This window comes from Cervus canadensis, chromosome 18 (genome assembly GCF_019320065.1).
Source record: "Cervus canadensis isolate Bull #8, Minnesota chromosome 18, ASM1932006v1, whole genome shotgun sequence".
NCBI classification, from domain to species: Eukaryota; Metazoa; Chordata; class Mammalia; order Artiodactyla; family Cervidae; genus Cervus; species Cervus canadensis.
The window spans coordinates 15,910,959-15,925,927 of record NC_057403.1 but is presented as its reverse complement, the minus strand read 5'-3'; the positions used below and the strand labels follow the sequence as shown (position 1 = coordinate 15,925,927).

At 56.8% G+C, this 14,969-nt stretch overlaps 1 protein-coding gene across 13 annotated transcripts in view; it reads right to left on the bottom strand.

Moving 5' to 3' along the window:
• The window catches only part of POU2F2 (POU class 2 homeobox 2), an 80,698-nt gene that overhangs the window by 16,518 nt on the left and 49,211 nt on the right, over positions 1-14,969 (bottom strand). For 5 of the 13 annotated variants that reach the window (XM_043434985.1, XM_043434991.1, XM_043434992.1 and 2 more), the window contains exons 2-5: positions 9,859-9,924; positions 9,704-9,738; positions 9,513-9,569; positions 6,566-6,682 (exon numbers count right to left, since the gene is read on the bottom strand). In XM_043434985.1, the coding sequence (XP_043290920.1) occupies positions 6,566-6,682; positions 9,513-9,569; positions 9,704-9,738; positions 9,859-9,924 (275 nt within the window). Of the gene's footprint in view, positions 1-6,047; positions 6,318-6,565; positions 6,749-9,512; positions 9,570-9,703; positions 9,739-9,858; positions 9,925-10,586; positions 10,608-13,950; positions 14,580-14,969 lie in introns of those variants that run through there. The other 8 variants (XM_043434983.1, XM_043434988.1, XM_043434990.1 and 5 more) reach the window with 5 other exon arrangements.

Here is a 14,969-nt window from a genome sequence, read left to right as displayed (position 1 = left end):
TGAGTAATATTATTATTCTCAAAGCATCTCAAAATCCAGAACATACTCCCCCAACACAAGAATTTGCTGGCACTGCACCCTCACGTCACCCGCCTCATGTCACCCCATGCGCTCTCGAGGGCAGGAGCCCCATGGGTCCATCCTCTTCCTGGAAACTGACAACTTTCAGCTCCCACCCAGATCTTCCACCAAGCTTCAGCCTCCAATATCCATCTGCCTATTTGATGTCTCTACTTTTGGGTGATTAACAGACTCTCTGAACCCTACCATGTCCAAAGTGAAACTCCTGGTTCCTCAGCCCCGCCCTCCAAAACACCCTGTTCCTCCCCTGCCTTCCCCAGCTCAGGAAACCACCTCACCACCACCCAGTCACTGAAGCCAGAGTCCCAGGAGTCACCCTTGACCTACAGGATCCATACAAAATAGCATGCTGGACCCCACCTTCACTCTCATCGCCTTCAGGGATGCCTACAAGGGCTTCCCACTCGGCTCCTCGCTTCTAGTCCATTCTACCCACAGCAGCTGGAAGGAGCTTTGTAAAGGGTCAGCTGGAGCACACTCCTAACCTGCTTTAGCAGCCCCCACTGCCTCCCATCACACCCAGCACACCTTCCCAACTGTTTGATCTTGCCTACGAGACGCTGCAAAAGCCAGTCCTGCCTGCCTCTGCCATGGCCCCTCACCTCCCACTTGTCTCCCACTCACTCTGTTTCACCCATTTCACCTTCCTCTGTGCCCTGAACAAGTCAAGCTGGTTTCTACCTCAGGACCTTTGTACCTGCTGTTGCCCTTTCCTAAGCTCTCCTACTGCCTTCATGCCTGACTCATTCAGGCCTTGGTTCTCAAAGGCCACCTTCTCAGTGAAGCTTTTCCTGACCACCCTTTGAAAGTGACTTCCTCCCGCAATTCAGGGAAGAATGGATACATGTGTATGTATGGCTGAGTCCCTTCGCTGTTCATCTGAAACTATCACAACACTGTTAATCGGCTAAACCCCAAAACAAAATGCTTTTGGTGTTAAAATCAATAAATAAGGGTTCAATCCCCGACCCAGTGTGCTGTGCAGCGCTGCCAAAAAAAAAAAGTGGCTTCCTCCCTCTAGGGCAGCACCCTGTTTCATATTCTTCATTACACTTATGCTAAAACCGTCTTGTTTTGCTGGTTTGTTGACTTGTTTACTGTCTGTCTCTCCACTAGAACATAATAACGTCCTCAAGGGCAGCCCCCTCTGCCTTGCTCCCAGCTGTCCCCTCAGGGCCACGAACGAGAGCCTGGCATACACAAGGTGCTCAGTAAGTGTTAGCTGAATGAATAAATGACTATGACTCCTCCAGTCCCCTCCACTGGGGGAAGCTCTAAAGGCTGCAGTTACAGGTGGACAGAGGTGGCCTGTCTGTGTATACCCCCATCCCCCAGAGGTTGGCCCTTGCCACGTGGAGCAGCGACTGGGGCAGAACACGGTGGAACAGAGAACCAGTCAACAGGGAGGAAAAACACCCACGTGCCAATTGCATATAACATCCCATGCTGTTGTTGTTAGTCACCAAGTTGTGTTGGACTCTTTGAGAGCCCGTGGACTGCAGCCCGCCAGGCTCCATGGGATTCTTCAGGCAAGAATACTGGAGTGGGTTGCCATTCCCTTCTCCAGGGGATCTTCCTGACCCAAGGATCGAACCCACATAGACTGCACTGGCAGAAAGATTCTTTACCGTCGGAGCCCAACATTCCATGTTACCTCATGCTAAAATTCCAGGACAGACAAGCCACAACAGATTCCCAGCCCACGAGTCCTGGAGTGACTGGTGAGCCTTGGCCTGGCTCCTGGACTGTGGGGCCTGGGGGTATATGGTTGAACACCTCCAGATGGGTGCCTGGGCTCACCTGGCATCCCCCAACTCTTCTCTAGTGGCAGGACTCATCTCCTCCTGGGGTCCTGCCCTTCCCACTCTCATGTCACGTAGTCCAGGTGGGACTGAGCCCACCTTCTCAGGGTCAGGAGACAATGACTCTTGACAATGGGTGTGTTTTATCTCCCTGGGCACGGTGGCTGCAAGGCTAGAAGTGCTGGTATCCACTGTGACTGCCTCGGAATGAAAAGGAAGACAGATCCCTGGGGCCGGGTCTGATATTCTAGGCTGGGTCTTTTCAGTGGCCTGAGCCAAATACTCCCTCTTACTCTTTAACTGCCTAGAGTGGGGGGGCTGTGGCTGCACTGACACCTCCTCCCACCTCATCCTTTATTCGTGCCCACCCACTGCCTCCCCAAACCTGCCCCACTCTCACTTTGCATTTGCCATTCCCATGCCTGGAACCCTTTCCCCCACTCATCCACCTGGAACACTCCTACCTGTCCCCCCTTGGTTCAGATGCCACCTCCACCGGGAAGCCTGCCCTGATTCCCTCAGGCACAGCCACTTTTATTTTCCTGTGTCCCACCACTCCCAGCAGGTTTCTCCCAGTCACCTTTCTTCACTAGGTCCTACCTGCCTAAAAGATCTTATTGAGCTCTATTTGCTGCGGCCGTAAGATGAAATGGGGAAATCCCCCAACTCCCTAGGCTCTCCAGACACAAAATGATGTTTTAGCAGTGAATATAAATGTTCAATCAATGCCTCTCATACCCTAGACATTCTGAATGACTCCCCTGGAGAGATGTCTTCCCTACCCTTGATTGAAAAGCTGCGGCAAAACATCCCTCATTGATTCAGTAAATATCTGTGAAGCCCCCTCGGTAGAAAGCACTGTGCCCAGTGCTGACCGCACAGAGTGTAAAATTGTATTAGAGAGAATTCTGTGGTCCAATGGTTAGGACTCTCTGCTTTCACTGCCAAGGGCTCGGGTTCATTGCCTGGTCAGGGAACTGAGATTCCACAAGGCATGTGGTGCAGCCAAAAAAGAAAAAGTCAGTGGTAAAATGGTATTATAATCACCTCTTCATCTGTTCAAGATGGGAAAATGCAAGGAAGGCTCCTGCCACGCTGACCGACATTGCTGTTTGGAAGCCGGCGTTACAGGGACAGAAGCCGGGCTTTCTCTCTGAACTTCATAGACAATCTCACAGCGACAGGGCCATGAAGGGGCTTTCGCCTTTCTTGCATGCATGTGTGCTAAGTCACTTCGGTCGTGTCCCACTCTGTGGGGCCCCATGGACTGTAGCCCACCAGGCTCCTCTGGCCATGGGTTTCTCCAGGCAAGAATACTGGAGTGGGTTGCCATGCCCTACTCTATGGGGTCTTGATGACCCAGGGATTGAACCTGCGTCTCTTAGGTCTCCTGCATTGGCAGGCAGGTTCTTTACCACTAGTGCCACCTGGGAAGCCCTTTAACTTTCTTAGAACTTCTCAAACATTTCTTGGTGGCTTGTTGGTGTGTCTGTTTCCCTACGAGACTGGGAGCCCCTTGGGGGACAAGGCTCTGTGTGAGTCATGCCTGCTTCCCGCCAGGGCTCGACACAGGGAAATATCTGTGAATTGAGGGCGGGACGGAGCTGAGCAGGGGCGAGAAGTTAAGTGGCCCCGGCATGCACAAGACACAGGCTGGGAAGAGAGTCAAGCCCGGGCCAGGCTGGCTGTGACTGCAGCGGGGCAGTGAGCGCAGGAGGACGTGGTGCCCACCGCGGCCGGGGCACAGGCAGCTCGGTTTCCTGCTCCTGGGCTGCCCGGGATAAACATTTGCCTGCTGGGGAAGTGAGATCACGGGGCGATGGAACTCCCAGGAAACCACCTCAGCCCAGCTTGGCACTCGCAGGGGACAGATGAAGATCAGAACTGGGGGAAGCTGGGGCAGGCAAAGTGAGAGGAGAGGGCTGGGCAGGAGGAGGCCTGGAGAATCAGGGTGCGGGCAGGACAGCGGGTGGCAGAGGGTCAGCCTGCTGCTCCTGGGGTCTGTGGAGAGTCTGGAGGCGCTGGCTGAACAGGAGCATCTGCTGCTCCTAGGGCTGATGGCCTGGCTGGGTCTGCACTAGGCTGCCCTGTCCCTCTGCCCTCCCTATAGTCTGTGTTCCTTCAACAGAGACTTTCGAGGGCCTATTTTCACACAGCCTTTGGTGATCAGAAAGCAGAAAATCAAACCAGCGAGAGAAAGAGAAGTCATGGAAGACTTCCTGGAGGCACAGGCTCCTGAGCTGGAACTTAAAGGAAGAGGAGGAGCTGACCAGATAAAGAGAGGGGGCTGACTTCCAGATAGAAAGGAGGACAGAGATTGGAGGAGCCGAGTGAGGAGCCCTGAGCCTCAGCACTGCCCAGTGAAGAGAGGTGTGTGCTGCGAGGCAAATCACAAGGGTCTCTGGTGGCTGGGGAGGGAGGGGTGCCAGAGAGGGGCAGCAGCCCCAGATCATGTGGTTACAGCTCTGGACTCCTGGGCTGGCAATGCCCCTTGAGCTCACAGTATGACCTGAGGCAGGCGAAGTCACTTCACTCCCCCAGAGCCTCAGGCATGATGAGGGTCTGTGGGTTCAAGGCGGTCGTGTTAGCACAGTGCCTGGTACCAAGGCCACGTCCGACAGACTACATGGGGCAACAGTGGCGAGCCAGGCATTGGGAGGATCTGTTTGGGAAAGTCACTATAGAACAGTGAAGCCAGATTGCTCTGTGTTGCTGAGAAGCCAGTGGCAGGAAGCGCTAAGAAGGCAGAAATGTGCTCCGTATTAAGGACAGCCCCAATAAGAGTGCTGGCCAGCAGTGGAGCCGGTCCATCAGAGGCTAACTGCTGCCAAGGGAACAGCCTCGCGGGTGCTGGACAGCTCCCTGGTGCAGACAGCACAGGCCGCCAGGGGATTCCTTGGGAAGGGGCGGAGAAAGAGGAGGATCCCAGGAAGAGTCACTGTGAGAAACTCAGGGCTGTGTGGAGTTACACAGGGTCCCTTGCTCTAAGGTTTCCTAAGGCCCTTGGCTGTCCTACAACACGGGTCACAGACTCGAATGCTATATGGAAACAAGGTGAACAGCACAGATGGGGGACACGGTAGGTGCGGAAGGAAGGGGCGCGCCAGAGAGAGCGGCCTGTCAAGAGGAGGCCTGCCGGGCTGCTACTCAGCTCCTGTCAGCCATCCTTACGGGAAGTCTGCGGGCCACTGCCAACAGTTGAACTGGCCACTGCCCCAGTTGGATTGTGTTCCCTAAAAAGATATGATGGGAATTCTAACCCCTGGTGCCTGTAACTACGACCTGGTTTGAAAACGAGGTCTTGGCAGATATGATCAAGTTAAAATGAGGTTATTAGGGTGGGCCCTAATTCAATGACTGCTGTCCTTTTACAAGGAGGGGAAACATGGACACAGAGACCGACACGCACAGAGAAGATGGCCACGCAATGACGGGGGCAGAGATTGGAGTCATCCATCTATGAGAAAGTCAGCCATTTCCCGCACCACCAGAAGCTGGAAGAAGCAAAGAGGGATTCCCCCTAGAGCCTTCACAGGGAGCCCAGCTCTACTGACACCTTGATTTTGGACTTCTGGTCTGACATGATGCATTTTGGTTGTTTTAAGCCACCCCATTTGTGATACTTTGTTGTGCCAGGCCTAGAAGCTAATATGGCCCCTCATGCATGATTCCACGTAGACCGGAAGTCTGTAGAATTGGGAGAGAGAACGTGGCATTTCCTGACCCATACGTCACGGACCTCTTTCTGAAAGAGGGTCTCACTGAATGAGCCAGGGGACATGATGTGGGGACAGTGATTCTAAGTCTCAGCCTTTCATTCGGGGCCCACACACAGGTCCTGCTCACTGAGGTGACCCCAGGTTTCCTCTGCTGTAAACTGAGGATGACGTGTCAGCCTCCCATGTGGCTGGGCCCCCTCAGCGAGGTGCACAGAAATTGGGGAGTCAGGCACTCCCATCACATGGAGGGTGTCCTCCCTCCAAGCCTTGCTCTACACCCCAATGATTGGTGGCAGAGTGTCCCAAAGCTTCCTAGGGTTGCCGGGGGACTGCCCGGCCAGGGGCTGGGGTCAGAATGGTAAATGGTACCCGGGGACCAGCCAGCATCCTGCACAGTCTCGGGTCCTCGGCCGGGGGAGGGTGCTCCCCTGGGGGCCGCCCTTACCTGTGCTGTGAGTTGGATGGGCTGGGACAGGGTGAGCTGTGGGGTTCCTGGGGGCTGGCTGGCAGACTGTGGTGGTGGCAGGTCGCCTCCCCCGGAGGAGGAGGAGGCTGGGGGCTGCGAGGTCGAGGAGGAGGAGGAGGAGGAAGAGGAGGAGGAGGTGGAGGCGGCGGCGGCGGCGGCGGCGCTGGACTGCTGCACGGCGGCGGCCAGGAGCTGGGCCTGCGCTTGCTGCAGGAGGAGCTGCTGCTGAGCCGGCATCAGGGCCGTGAGCTGCGGGGGGGCGGGGCCGGGGCGGGGCCGGAGGAGGAGCGTGGGAGGAGCAGAGAAGGCAGAGAGGGGTTAGTTGGCGCCTTGAGCCAAGCGGGTTACCAGGCAGAAGAGGCAGGCGTGGACAGAGTGACCGTGGGACTGGCGGGATACCCCAGGCCACCGTGGGTCCTGTAACAGACGGGAAGCGGCTGGCCTGTTTCCCCTCACCCCCCACATCGTCCCCCGTCCCTGTGCGCCCCGGTACTTACTCCGGCTAGCTGGCTGCCAGTCAACATGAGCTGGGCCTGGGGCAAGTGTGGCTGAGCCGGCTGCGGAGGCGGGGGTGCTGCTGGGGCTGAGTCGCCGCTGGGGTCTTCAGCCTTGATCTGGGGGGGAGAGAGGCAGGGTCCGGGACCCCAGAATGTTAAGTGGAGGCCAGAGAGAATGCCCACCTGCGAACCAAAAAGAGGGCACGTGTGTGGCAACGCCAGCCCCGCGCTGGCACGGAGAGAAGCAGACTGGGGGGCGGGGGCGAGGTCTGCAGGGGCCTGCTAACCACTCAGTTTAGCCTCAGTTTCCACATCCGTCAGAAAGGTTAACACACCTTCTGCACCCAAATTCCCAACAGGAGGGGGTCACCTTCGGAGAGTACTTTTACCCTCTTGGGGGTCAGTTCCCTATGTGTCAAATGGGAAATGACGCCTGGGGGACACAAGGGTTCTGGGTACCACATCCCTCATCTGCTTTAGCACAAAGTACATCTCTTGTCTGTCCAGTGGAACAAGACTTTGTTGGAAGAAAGGGTCTTAAGGTATTAAAGAAAAATCACCGCCTTAGAATATGGGTCACCAAGTCAAAGCCTAAAGAAATAGGCAGATGACGCAAATGGGTGATTTGGGCAGGTGTGGACGGAGTGGGCTGGAAAGAGCATGCCCGCCTGCCTTAAGGGGGGCCTAACCAGCCCCCACTCTGCTCCTACCAGTAAAATTCTAAGAAACACGGCAGGGTGTTTGCAGGCCAGACGCGGTTCAGGTCTGCCAGCTGTCAGCCTCCACCCGAGTCCGCTGAGCCCCTCCTCGTCTCTCCGTGGGGTACACAGATGCATCTGCATCCACCACGTACGACAGACCAGCTCACAGGGGTCTCCAGGTCCCTGCCTTCTTCCCCTCCCACACAAAAAGCCAGACAATGGTGGGCTGGCCTGAGAAGTCTGTTGGTAAAAGACACATGGGGTGGGGGGGTGTGGCTTGATGGGTCTCACTCTCGGGCCCAGAGGGGAATATTAGGTATCATCCTTCAGCCCAATGTCCCAACAACGTCTTGCAAAAGGAGGTCCATAGAGGGAAAGCGACCTGTGCAAGGCAACACAGTGACTTGGCGGGAGCGTGCATGGCGTTTGAGACACAGACTGAGGCTGACAGACAGACAGAGGCGGGGGAAAAGGCAAATACCGGAGAGTGAGTGCCATGCCCCAGGGGTGGGATCCAAGTGTCAGAAAGTCTAAGCGGAATGCGGAATGCGGATGCAGTGTGAAACAGCAGAATTAGAAGCCAGGGCCATGGCTGCCCTCCTGGGGAAATTAAGGGACTTCTGGAAGTCTGGTCGTCTTCTGTTTTTCGATCTGATGCTGACGACACACGTGTTCAGTTTGTGAAAATCCAGAGTTGTATGCCAAGGATCTAAGTGTGTGTCATATTTTAATGAAAGGTTTTTTAAAAACTAGGCTTTTCGGGGCTGTTTCCTTCTCTCTGGGTCTGCTAAGAAAAGTCTTCATTAGGTGCAAGGATGTCTCTAATACCTTCCAACCCTGGCTCAGCTTCCTTTCTAACAAATAAAGAACTGGTCTCAGGTTTAGACCCTACACCAGGCAAGAATCTCTGGGTAATTTTAATAATCATTGTCTTTATTTCCATGGCAAGTGATTCTGGTTTTCCATTCATGAAATTTCCATTAAAAAAAAAAAGTTTTATTTTAGCTGTTGAGAAAGCAAGCCAGTTCATGAGTTGATCATTGTTGAAGCCGAGTGACAAGTTACCTGGAGGTTTGTTTTCGTTATGGTCTTCCTTCTACTTTTGTATCTGTTTCACATTTTCCATAATAAAATTTTTTTTAATTGAACCGATTTAACAAAATTGTGATGTAAATAATTATACAGGGTGGAGTGTGCATCTGTCTGACATCCTGAGGGAAAGACTGACACAGAATGGATGCAGTGGGATGGAGCAGCAAGCGCAGGGAGTGCAGACCAGATGTGGACGGAGACCTGGTGCGGAAGGGAGCGAGGACCTTTGCTCCCCTGGCCCCCACTGGTCTCCTAGGGGAGAAGCAGGGCTGCTGTGGGGCATTCAGATGAGGGTGGGGCAGGGCTGGGGGCGGGGAGGGGGGCAATGGATGCTCTTGGCTCTGAGGGCAGAGGCCAGAGCCCAGCTTGAGATCAGAGTGAAGCTGGTCAGAGTCAGGGGCCTTCTCCCCAGGTCATGTCTGTGCACTCTGAACCGGACACCTGTCAAGAGGTCCCCCAATCTGCCCGCCCCCACTGCCGGGTTAGAGGAGACTAAGGAGCCCGGAGTGGGAGGGTGACTTTCCCACAGTCTCAAAGCACCTCCGGGCCCCCCACCCCGTCCTCCGACCACCACTGGTCAGGGTCAGGAGTCCCGCCCGGGCTCCCTCTGCCCCTGCGCCATCTTCAGGCCTCTAGATCGGCCGCCCACCACCACCAGACTGGAGGGTGAAGACCCAGGCACCAGACATCCCCTGAAGCCCAGCTGTGCCCAGCAGCAGGGCCCCATCTGGATGTGGGATTTGCTCCATCTGACCACTTCCGGCCCCCCCGCTGTCCTCTCCTGGAGCATCATCACTGGATCTGCCCTACCTGCTCCCCACTCCTGGCCTGCCCCGAGTGTGTACATTGGGGGGGTGGGGGTGGGGCGGGCCCCTGTTCGGTCAGGGAAGTTGGGATGGGGGCGGGGCCCTCAGCTTCCTGTTGTTCATCGCCCTGGGGCTCTGGGGGGGATTTCCCTGGCCACCCCCACCCCCCCAGGGAAGGGGAAGGAGCCCTGGTGAGTCACAGGCTTGGGGCGGGAGCCTGAGGGTGAGAAGGGGCGGGAGGAGTCCTGTCACCAAGGTGCCAGGCCCCGGGCCCACAGCAGGCATCTGGGACCCTCTACCAAATGTCATACCTGAGCGGTCACCCTGGCTGCTCTGACCGGGGCTTACCTTGGTGCCGGGGCCAGTCGGGGACACGGAGAACGGGGAGGTCTTATTCTGGGGGTTCTGCAAAGAGCAAGTGGGGGTGGGCGATGGGAACAGTGAGATGAAGCAACTTCTGACACCCTGCCCCTGCCCCACAGAGCTCCGCTCTGCTCCCTTCTGCCCCTCTCCCCGCTACCCATTCGCTGCCTTCTGACCTGATGGTTAGTGTCTGGTCCATTTCTTTCAGTGTCTGTAATGAGAGGGACAACGGGTGAGTTGTCACCAGCCCCCGACCCTAAAACCCCCGCCGCGCCCCTGCCTCCGCCCGCCCGTGGTAACCTCTGCCCTCCCCGCCCCATTCCCCACTTACCTGTGTGCTCTGAGGGGGAGTCCAGACCTTGCTTCTCGGCCTCCAGGGGCTTAGACATTCTTATTTCTGAGGACAGATGAGGGATGCCAGTGGGGTAAGGGTGTGGAAGCCAGTAGGGCTCTGGGGCCGCTCCCCCAACACCACCCAGCCTCTCCCCCCATACCCCGACGCTCCCTGCCACCTTGCAAGTGTCTCTTTCTGGGAGACATGCCCTCTGCTCCAGGCCCCTGCCCTCCACCGGTAGGACAGGAGAGGAGCCTCTTGGCCCCTCTGAAAGGTGGCACAGGGAGGGTCACCTCCAACCCCCTGAGAGACCTGGGGCAGGGCGGGAGGTGGGGTTGGCCCTTGGTCCTGGGGAGGCTCTGGCCGCCCGGGGTTGGGGGAGGCTGGTGATGCTCCGAAGGAGCGACTCAGCATTGGGCCTCCTCGCAGCGGCCGCCCAGGCGCCCATCCTGCCCCACCAGGTTTCGGTGAGGCATGTTTTCCACTCTGAGTAGGGCCTGGGAGGTGTGAGGGACGGCAGCATCCCCCAGGAGCAAGTCCTCAGATCTCCGGTGTGATTCAGCGCCCCAGGCCCCCTCTCCGGCCCACCACTTTCCCGTCCACTCCCCCCTCCGCCTCCCTTTCAGGCTGGGCGGCCCCGCTCTCATCTCTGTGACTCTAACTCCAACCCCATCTGCTTCTGCCCTGACCTCGTCCTCAGACCTAACCCTAGACTGCAGCCTTACCTGGGACTGCAGCCCTTAATCCAACCTGGAGCCCCCACCCTACCAACCCCATCCCACCCTACAGTCCCGCAGGCCCAGGAAATGGAAGGAGGTGGCAAACAGGGGACCCGGAGCGAGGGAAACAACCCCATGCTCTCAACGCTCCGATTCTGGTCACGGGACGGTGAGTGCTGCCAGCACAGCGCAAGATATGACTCAGAGCTCACGTTGGCAGCTGGTGCCAGCATTACCCCCATTTTACAGGGGAGGAAACTGAGGTTCCAGGCAGATGGCAGCTCCCCAAGAGCCCCGTGAGACAGCAGAGGCACTCGGGTTGGATCAGGGTCCTTGTGACTCTGGGGCTCCCGCTTCTAATCAGTATCGTTACAGTCTGATGAACCCATTCTGATCCCCTCCATCTCATCTCCACAGTGACTCCAACCCAGGCTCACCCTGACAGCCATTCAAACCCAGCCCTTCCTGGTCCTAGACTCTTAGTCTGGGTTTCTGACCGACCCATTCTCAATTTTCTTACCCGCACTGATCCCCAGCTCTCATCCAGATGGCCCAAGTCCTTCATCTGACCTTGACTCCCTGCTTGGCCTCATACCTTACTCCCGACCCTGACTCTGACCCTAACATCTCACAACTCACTCCAAATCCCCACCAAGACCCCGTTCTATCAAAGGAGCCATCCAACGCTAGCGTGCTCTGCGTCCAAGATAGTTCAAGAAGGCCAGCTAGAAAAGAGAGACCTGAAAGAGCCTCTGCAACTGAAAAAGAAGTCCAGATATTTTGCAACTGAGGGTCACTAGACAAGGAATGCCACTCTGATTTGAAATTCCTGATTAAAAAACCAGCTCAGGGCTTCCCTTGTGGCTCAGTGGTAAAGAATCTGCCTGCCAGTGCAGGGGACACGGGTTTGATCCCTGATCCAGGAAGATCCCACGCACCTCGAAGCAACTAAGCCCAGGCACCACAGCTACTGACGCCTGGGCTCTCGAGCCCGTGCTCCGCAACCACAGAAGCCACCGCAGTGAGAAGCCTGTGCGCTACAACTAGAGAGCAGCCCACGCAGCAACGAAGGCCGGGCGCCGACAAAGGGAAAGAAAAGGGAAAAAGCCAGGGTACACGCTGCTGACGCGGGTGTAAATCCATCCAAGCACAATTCAGGAAACTTAGAGAGGTGCCGCTTCCCAGCACATCTTCTGCCAGCATCCACCCAAGAGGAAGGCGCGTCCTGCCCACCACCGCCCCGGGCACATGTGTTCCGGGCAGCAGCCCTTTCCTAACCGCCGCCCGCCCCCCGTGACTGAAAACAGCTCAAGAGTCCGTTAACCGGGGACGAGTAAACACATTGGTACGTCCATACAGCGAAATACCCCACAGCCCAGAAAAGAACCAGCTCCTGCATCACACACACTGAATCTTGCAAACCTGCTGCCAAGGGAAAGACGTGAGACACAGAAGTGGACAGACAGCAGGACTCCAATTAAGGGAAATTCAGAAACAGGAACGATGACCTCAGGTGATTAAGGTCAGATTAGTGGGCACATTTTGAGGGGTGCTGACCCGAAAAGGGTGTGAAGAAGCCTTCAGAGGGTTACAAATGTCCTGGGAGGTGATCTGTTTGGTGGTTTGGGGTGGTGGTCTGTACATATGCAAAAATTCATCAAACTGTACACTTAAAACCTGAGCGTTTTACTATATGTATGTTTTCACACACAAAAAAGAAATAAAACAAGTTAATAATAATAATAAGCCAGCACATAGTCCTACTAAGGCGTAAGCTTACGAGGTTGGGGTGGGGAGCAGGTGCCCAGATGCTCCCGGAGTTCAGGCCCTGTTTCTGGGCACTGGGGAAGGGGCAATGAGTGGTTAAGGACCCTGGGACCCAGGAGGTCACAAAGGGAGCCAAGGAAGGAGTCTCCCAGCCTCCTGACCCTGGGGCATCAAGAAGCAGGAGTCCTGCCTGATCCTGGCTCTAAAACTCCCAGACTCAGCTTCTTTGGTCGCTCAGTGGCAAAGAATCCACCTGCCAAAAATCCTGTCACCTGCAGGAGACACAAGTTCAATCCCTGGTCCAGGAAGATTCCACATGCCAAGGGGCAGCTGAGTCCGTGTGCCACAACAACTGAGCCTGAGCTCTAGATCCTGGGAGCCCTAACTACCGAGGCCTGAGTCCCCTAGAGCCCGCACTCCACCACAAGGGAGGCCACTGCAATGAGAAGCCTGCGCACGGCACCTGGAGACTGGCCCCTGCTCACCGAAACTAGAGACAAGCCTGTGCAGTGACGAAGACCCAGCACAGCCAGATAAAGAATAAATAACATTTTAAAGCCAAATAAATAAATCTCCTAGCCCTTGGCCCTGCTGCAGGCAACCACAAACCCTAGAGTGGCCCTACATCCCCGCCAGCATTCTGGAAAGTCGTGCCCTGGCCGCCTCCGCAGCCCCTCCTTCCAACCAGTGACCACGCTGCCACCAGGAGCCCCTTCCCCGGCCGTGACCCCTTCCACGGTTCCCCGCCTCCTAAGAAAAGCCCAGGCTCCCCATCCTGGCCATCAGGGTGTGACCCTCGTCACCCTCCGCCGCCCATCTCTCAGCACTCATGCACCTTTCTCTTCAGTCACGCTGGCATCGCCCTCTGCTTGACGAGGGGCGGCGGGCAGGGGTCCAGGCCCTACAGGTTCTTTCCTCCCCACCTCGCCGGTGAATGCCCCTCCTGCTCACAGACCGGGGCGGCCCCAGGCCCCACTTCCACCCCAGAGGGCCCGCTCTCATCCTCGGCCTCTGCTGTGTGCTGAGCTGTAGCCCTCGACATTCCTCTCTTGGATTCCTAACCCCCAGTAACTCAGACTGCGACCGTCTTTGGAGACAGGATCTTTACAGAGGTAATGAAGTCAAAATGAGATCAGGCCCTACGTACAGATCAGGCCTAGCCTGAGGCCCTGATCCAGGATGACTGGTGTCCCCAATAAGACGACGAGACTGGGACATGGACAGGCACAGAGGGAAGACCAGGTGAGGACCCAGGGAGCCGATGCCCACCCCAAGCCAAGGAGGGAGGCCTCGGAAGAAACTAACCCTGCTGACACCTTGACCTTGGACTTCCAGCCTCCAGAATTTTGAGAAAAATAATTTCTATCGTGTAAGCCATCCCATCTGGGGGTACTTTGCTATGGCAGCCCTAGCCAACTAAGGCAGCCTCTCCTCACCAATCCAGCCCGGAGCCCGCAGGGCTGAGGTCACCTGTGCCCTTGTCCTTCCCCACTGATCAACGGACAGGCCTGGGCTGACTCACTGCTGGGTCCCCAGCATCACCCAGCTTGGCAGCCCAGGTTATGAATGTCTATCCCTCCCTGCGGCTCCCTCCGTCTCTTACTTGTTCCTGCCTCTGTCCTGCTGCCTCTCTGTCACGTAAAGAGCCTTGGCATGGGCTGGTCCCTCGGCCTGGAACGCTGTTCCCACTCTGTCTGCCTGGCGACCTCCTGCTCATCCTCAGGGCCCGGCACAGGCTCCGTCCTCCTTGAAGTCACCACCCTGATGACTTCAGGTGGGGTCTGCCCTCCTCCCTCCACCCTGGCCCCACCTCCCCATCACCGTCCTAAAGGCTGCAGCCGTCTGGGCCCCAGAATGTCTCCCCCATCAGGCTAGGAAGCCCTTGGGGCAGGGCTGACTCATCTGGGGTCCTCAACAGGACGCGTGGGTGGGATGAACAAGGGCCGCCCTGCTCTCTCCTCCAGGCCTTTGCCTCTGCTCCCCTCCCACCTGGGAAGACCCTTTCCTTCTTGGCTAGCAAACTCCTGCTCCTCTTTAAGGCCCCAGCTCCACCGTGAGGGCCTCCCGGACTGCCCAGGTGGTCAGTGCCTCTCTCATCTGGGCTCCCTTTGCTCCCAACACACCCTGACCTCCTTGGCAGTGACCTCTACCCTAGACGGTGGGCCCCTCAGGGCCCAGACTGGAGTCACCACTGCACAGTCTGGGACTCTGTCTTTGGAATGAACGAACGCAGGAAAGGATCCTCTCTCTGTGGTCATCTGATCTTCGACCCTCAGCCCCAGTCCCCCAGGGGCTCCCACCTGACCTTAAACCTTTAAGGTCACCTCCCCTCTGTAGGAATGGTGGCTGCAGAAGCAAACGTGGTTTGAGGGGAACTTTCTACCACTGTTTCCCCAATCCTGCCCCCGCCCCCAGCTCCCACACAGCCCACACACCCCTGCAGCATCAACTGGGCTGACAGCAAAATGGCCAGAGCTGCCCGTTCCCCAGGCCTCTGTCCTCCCCTCTCCTCTTCCTTCCTCGAGCCCAACCCAGGAGGAGGGTCTCATCAAACCATCCCCACCAGGGATGAACTGGGGGGGACTCCATTTACACCATGGACCCAAAGCTTCAGTGATGTCT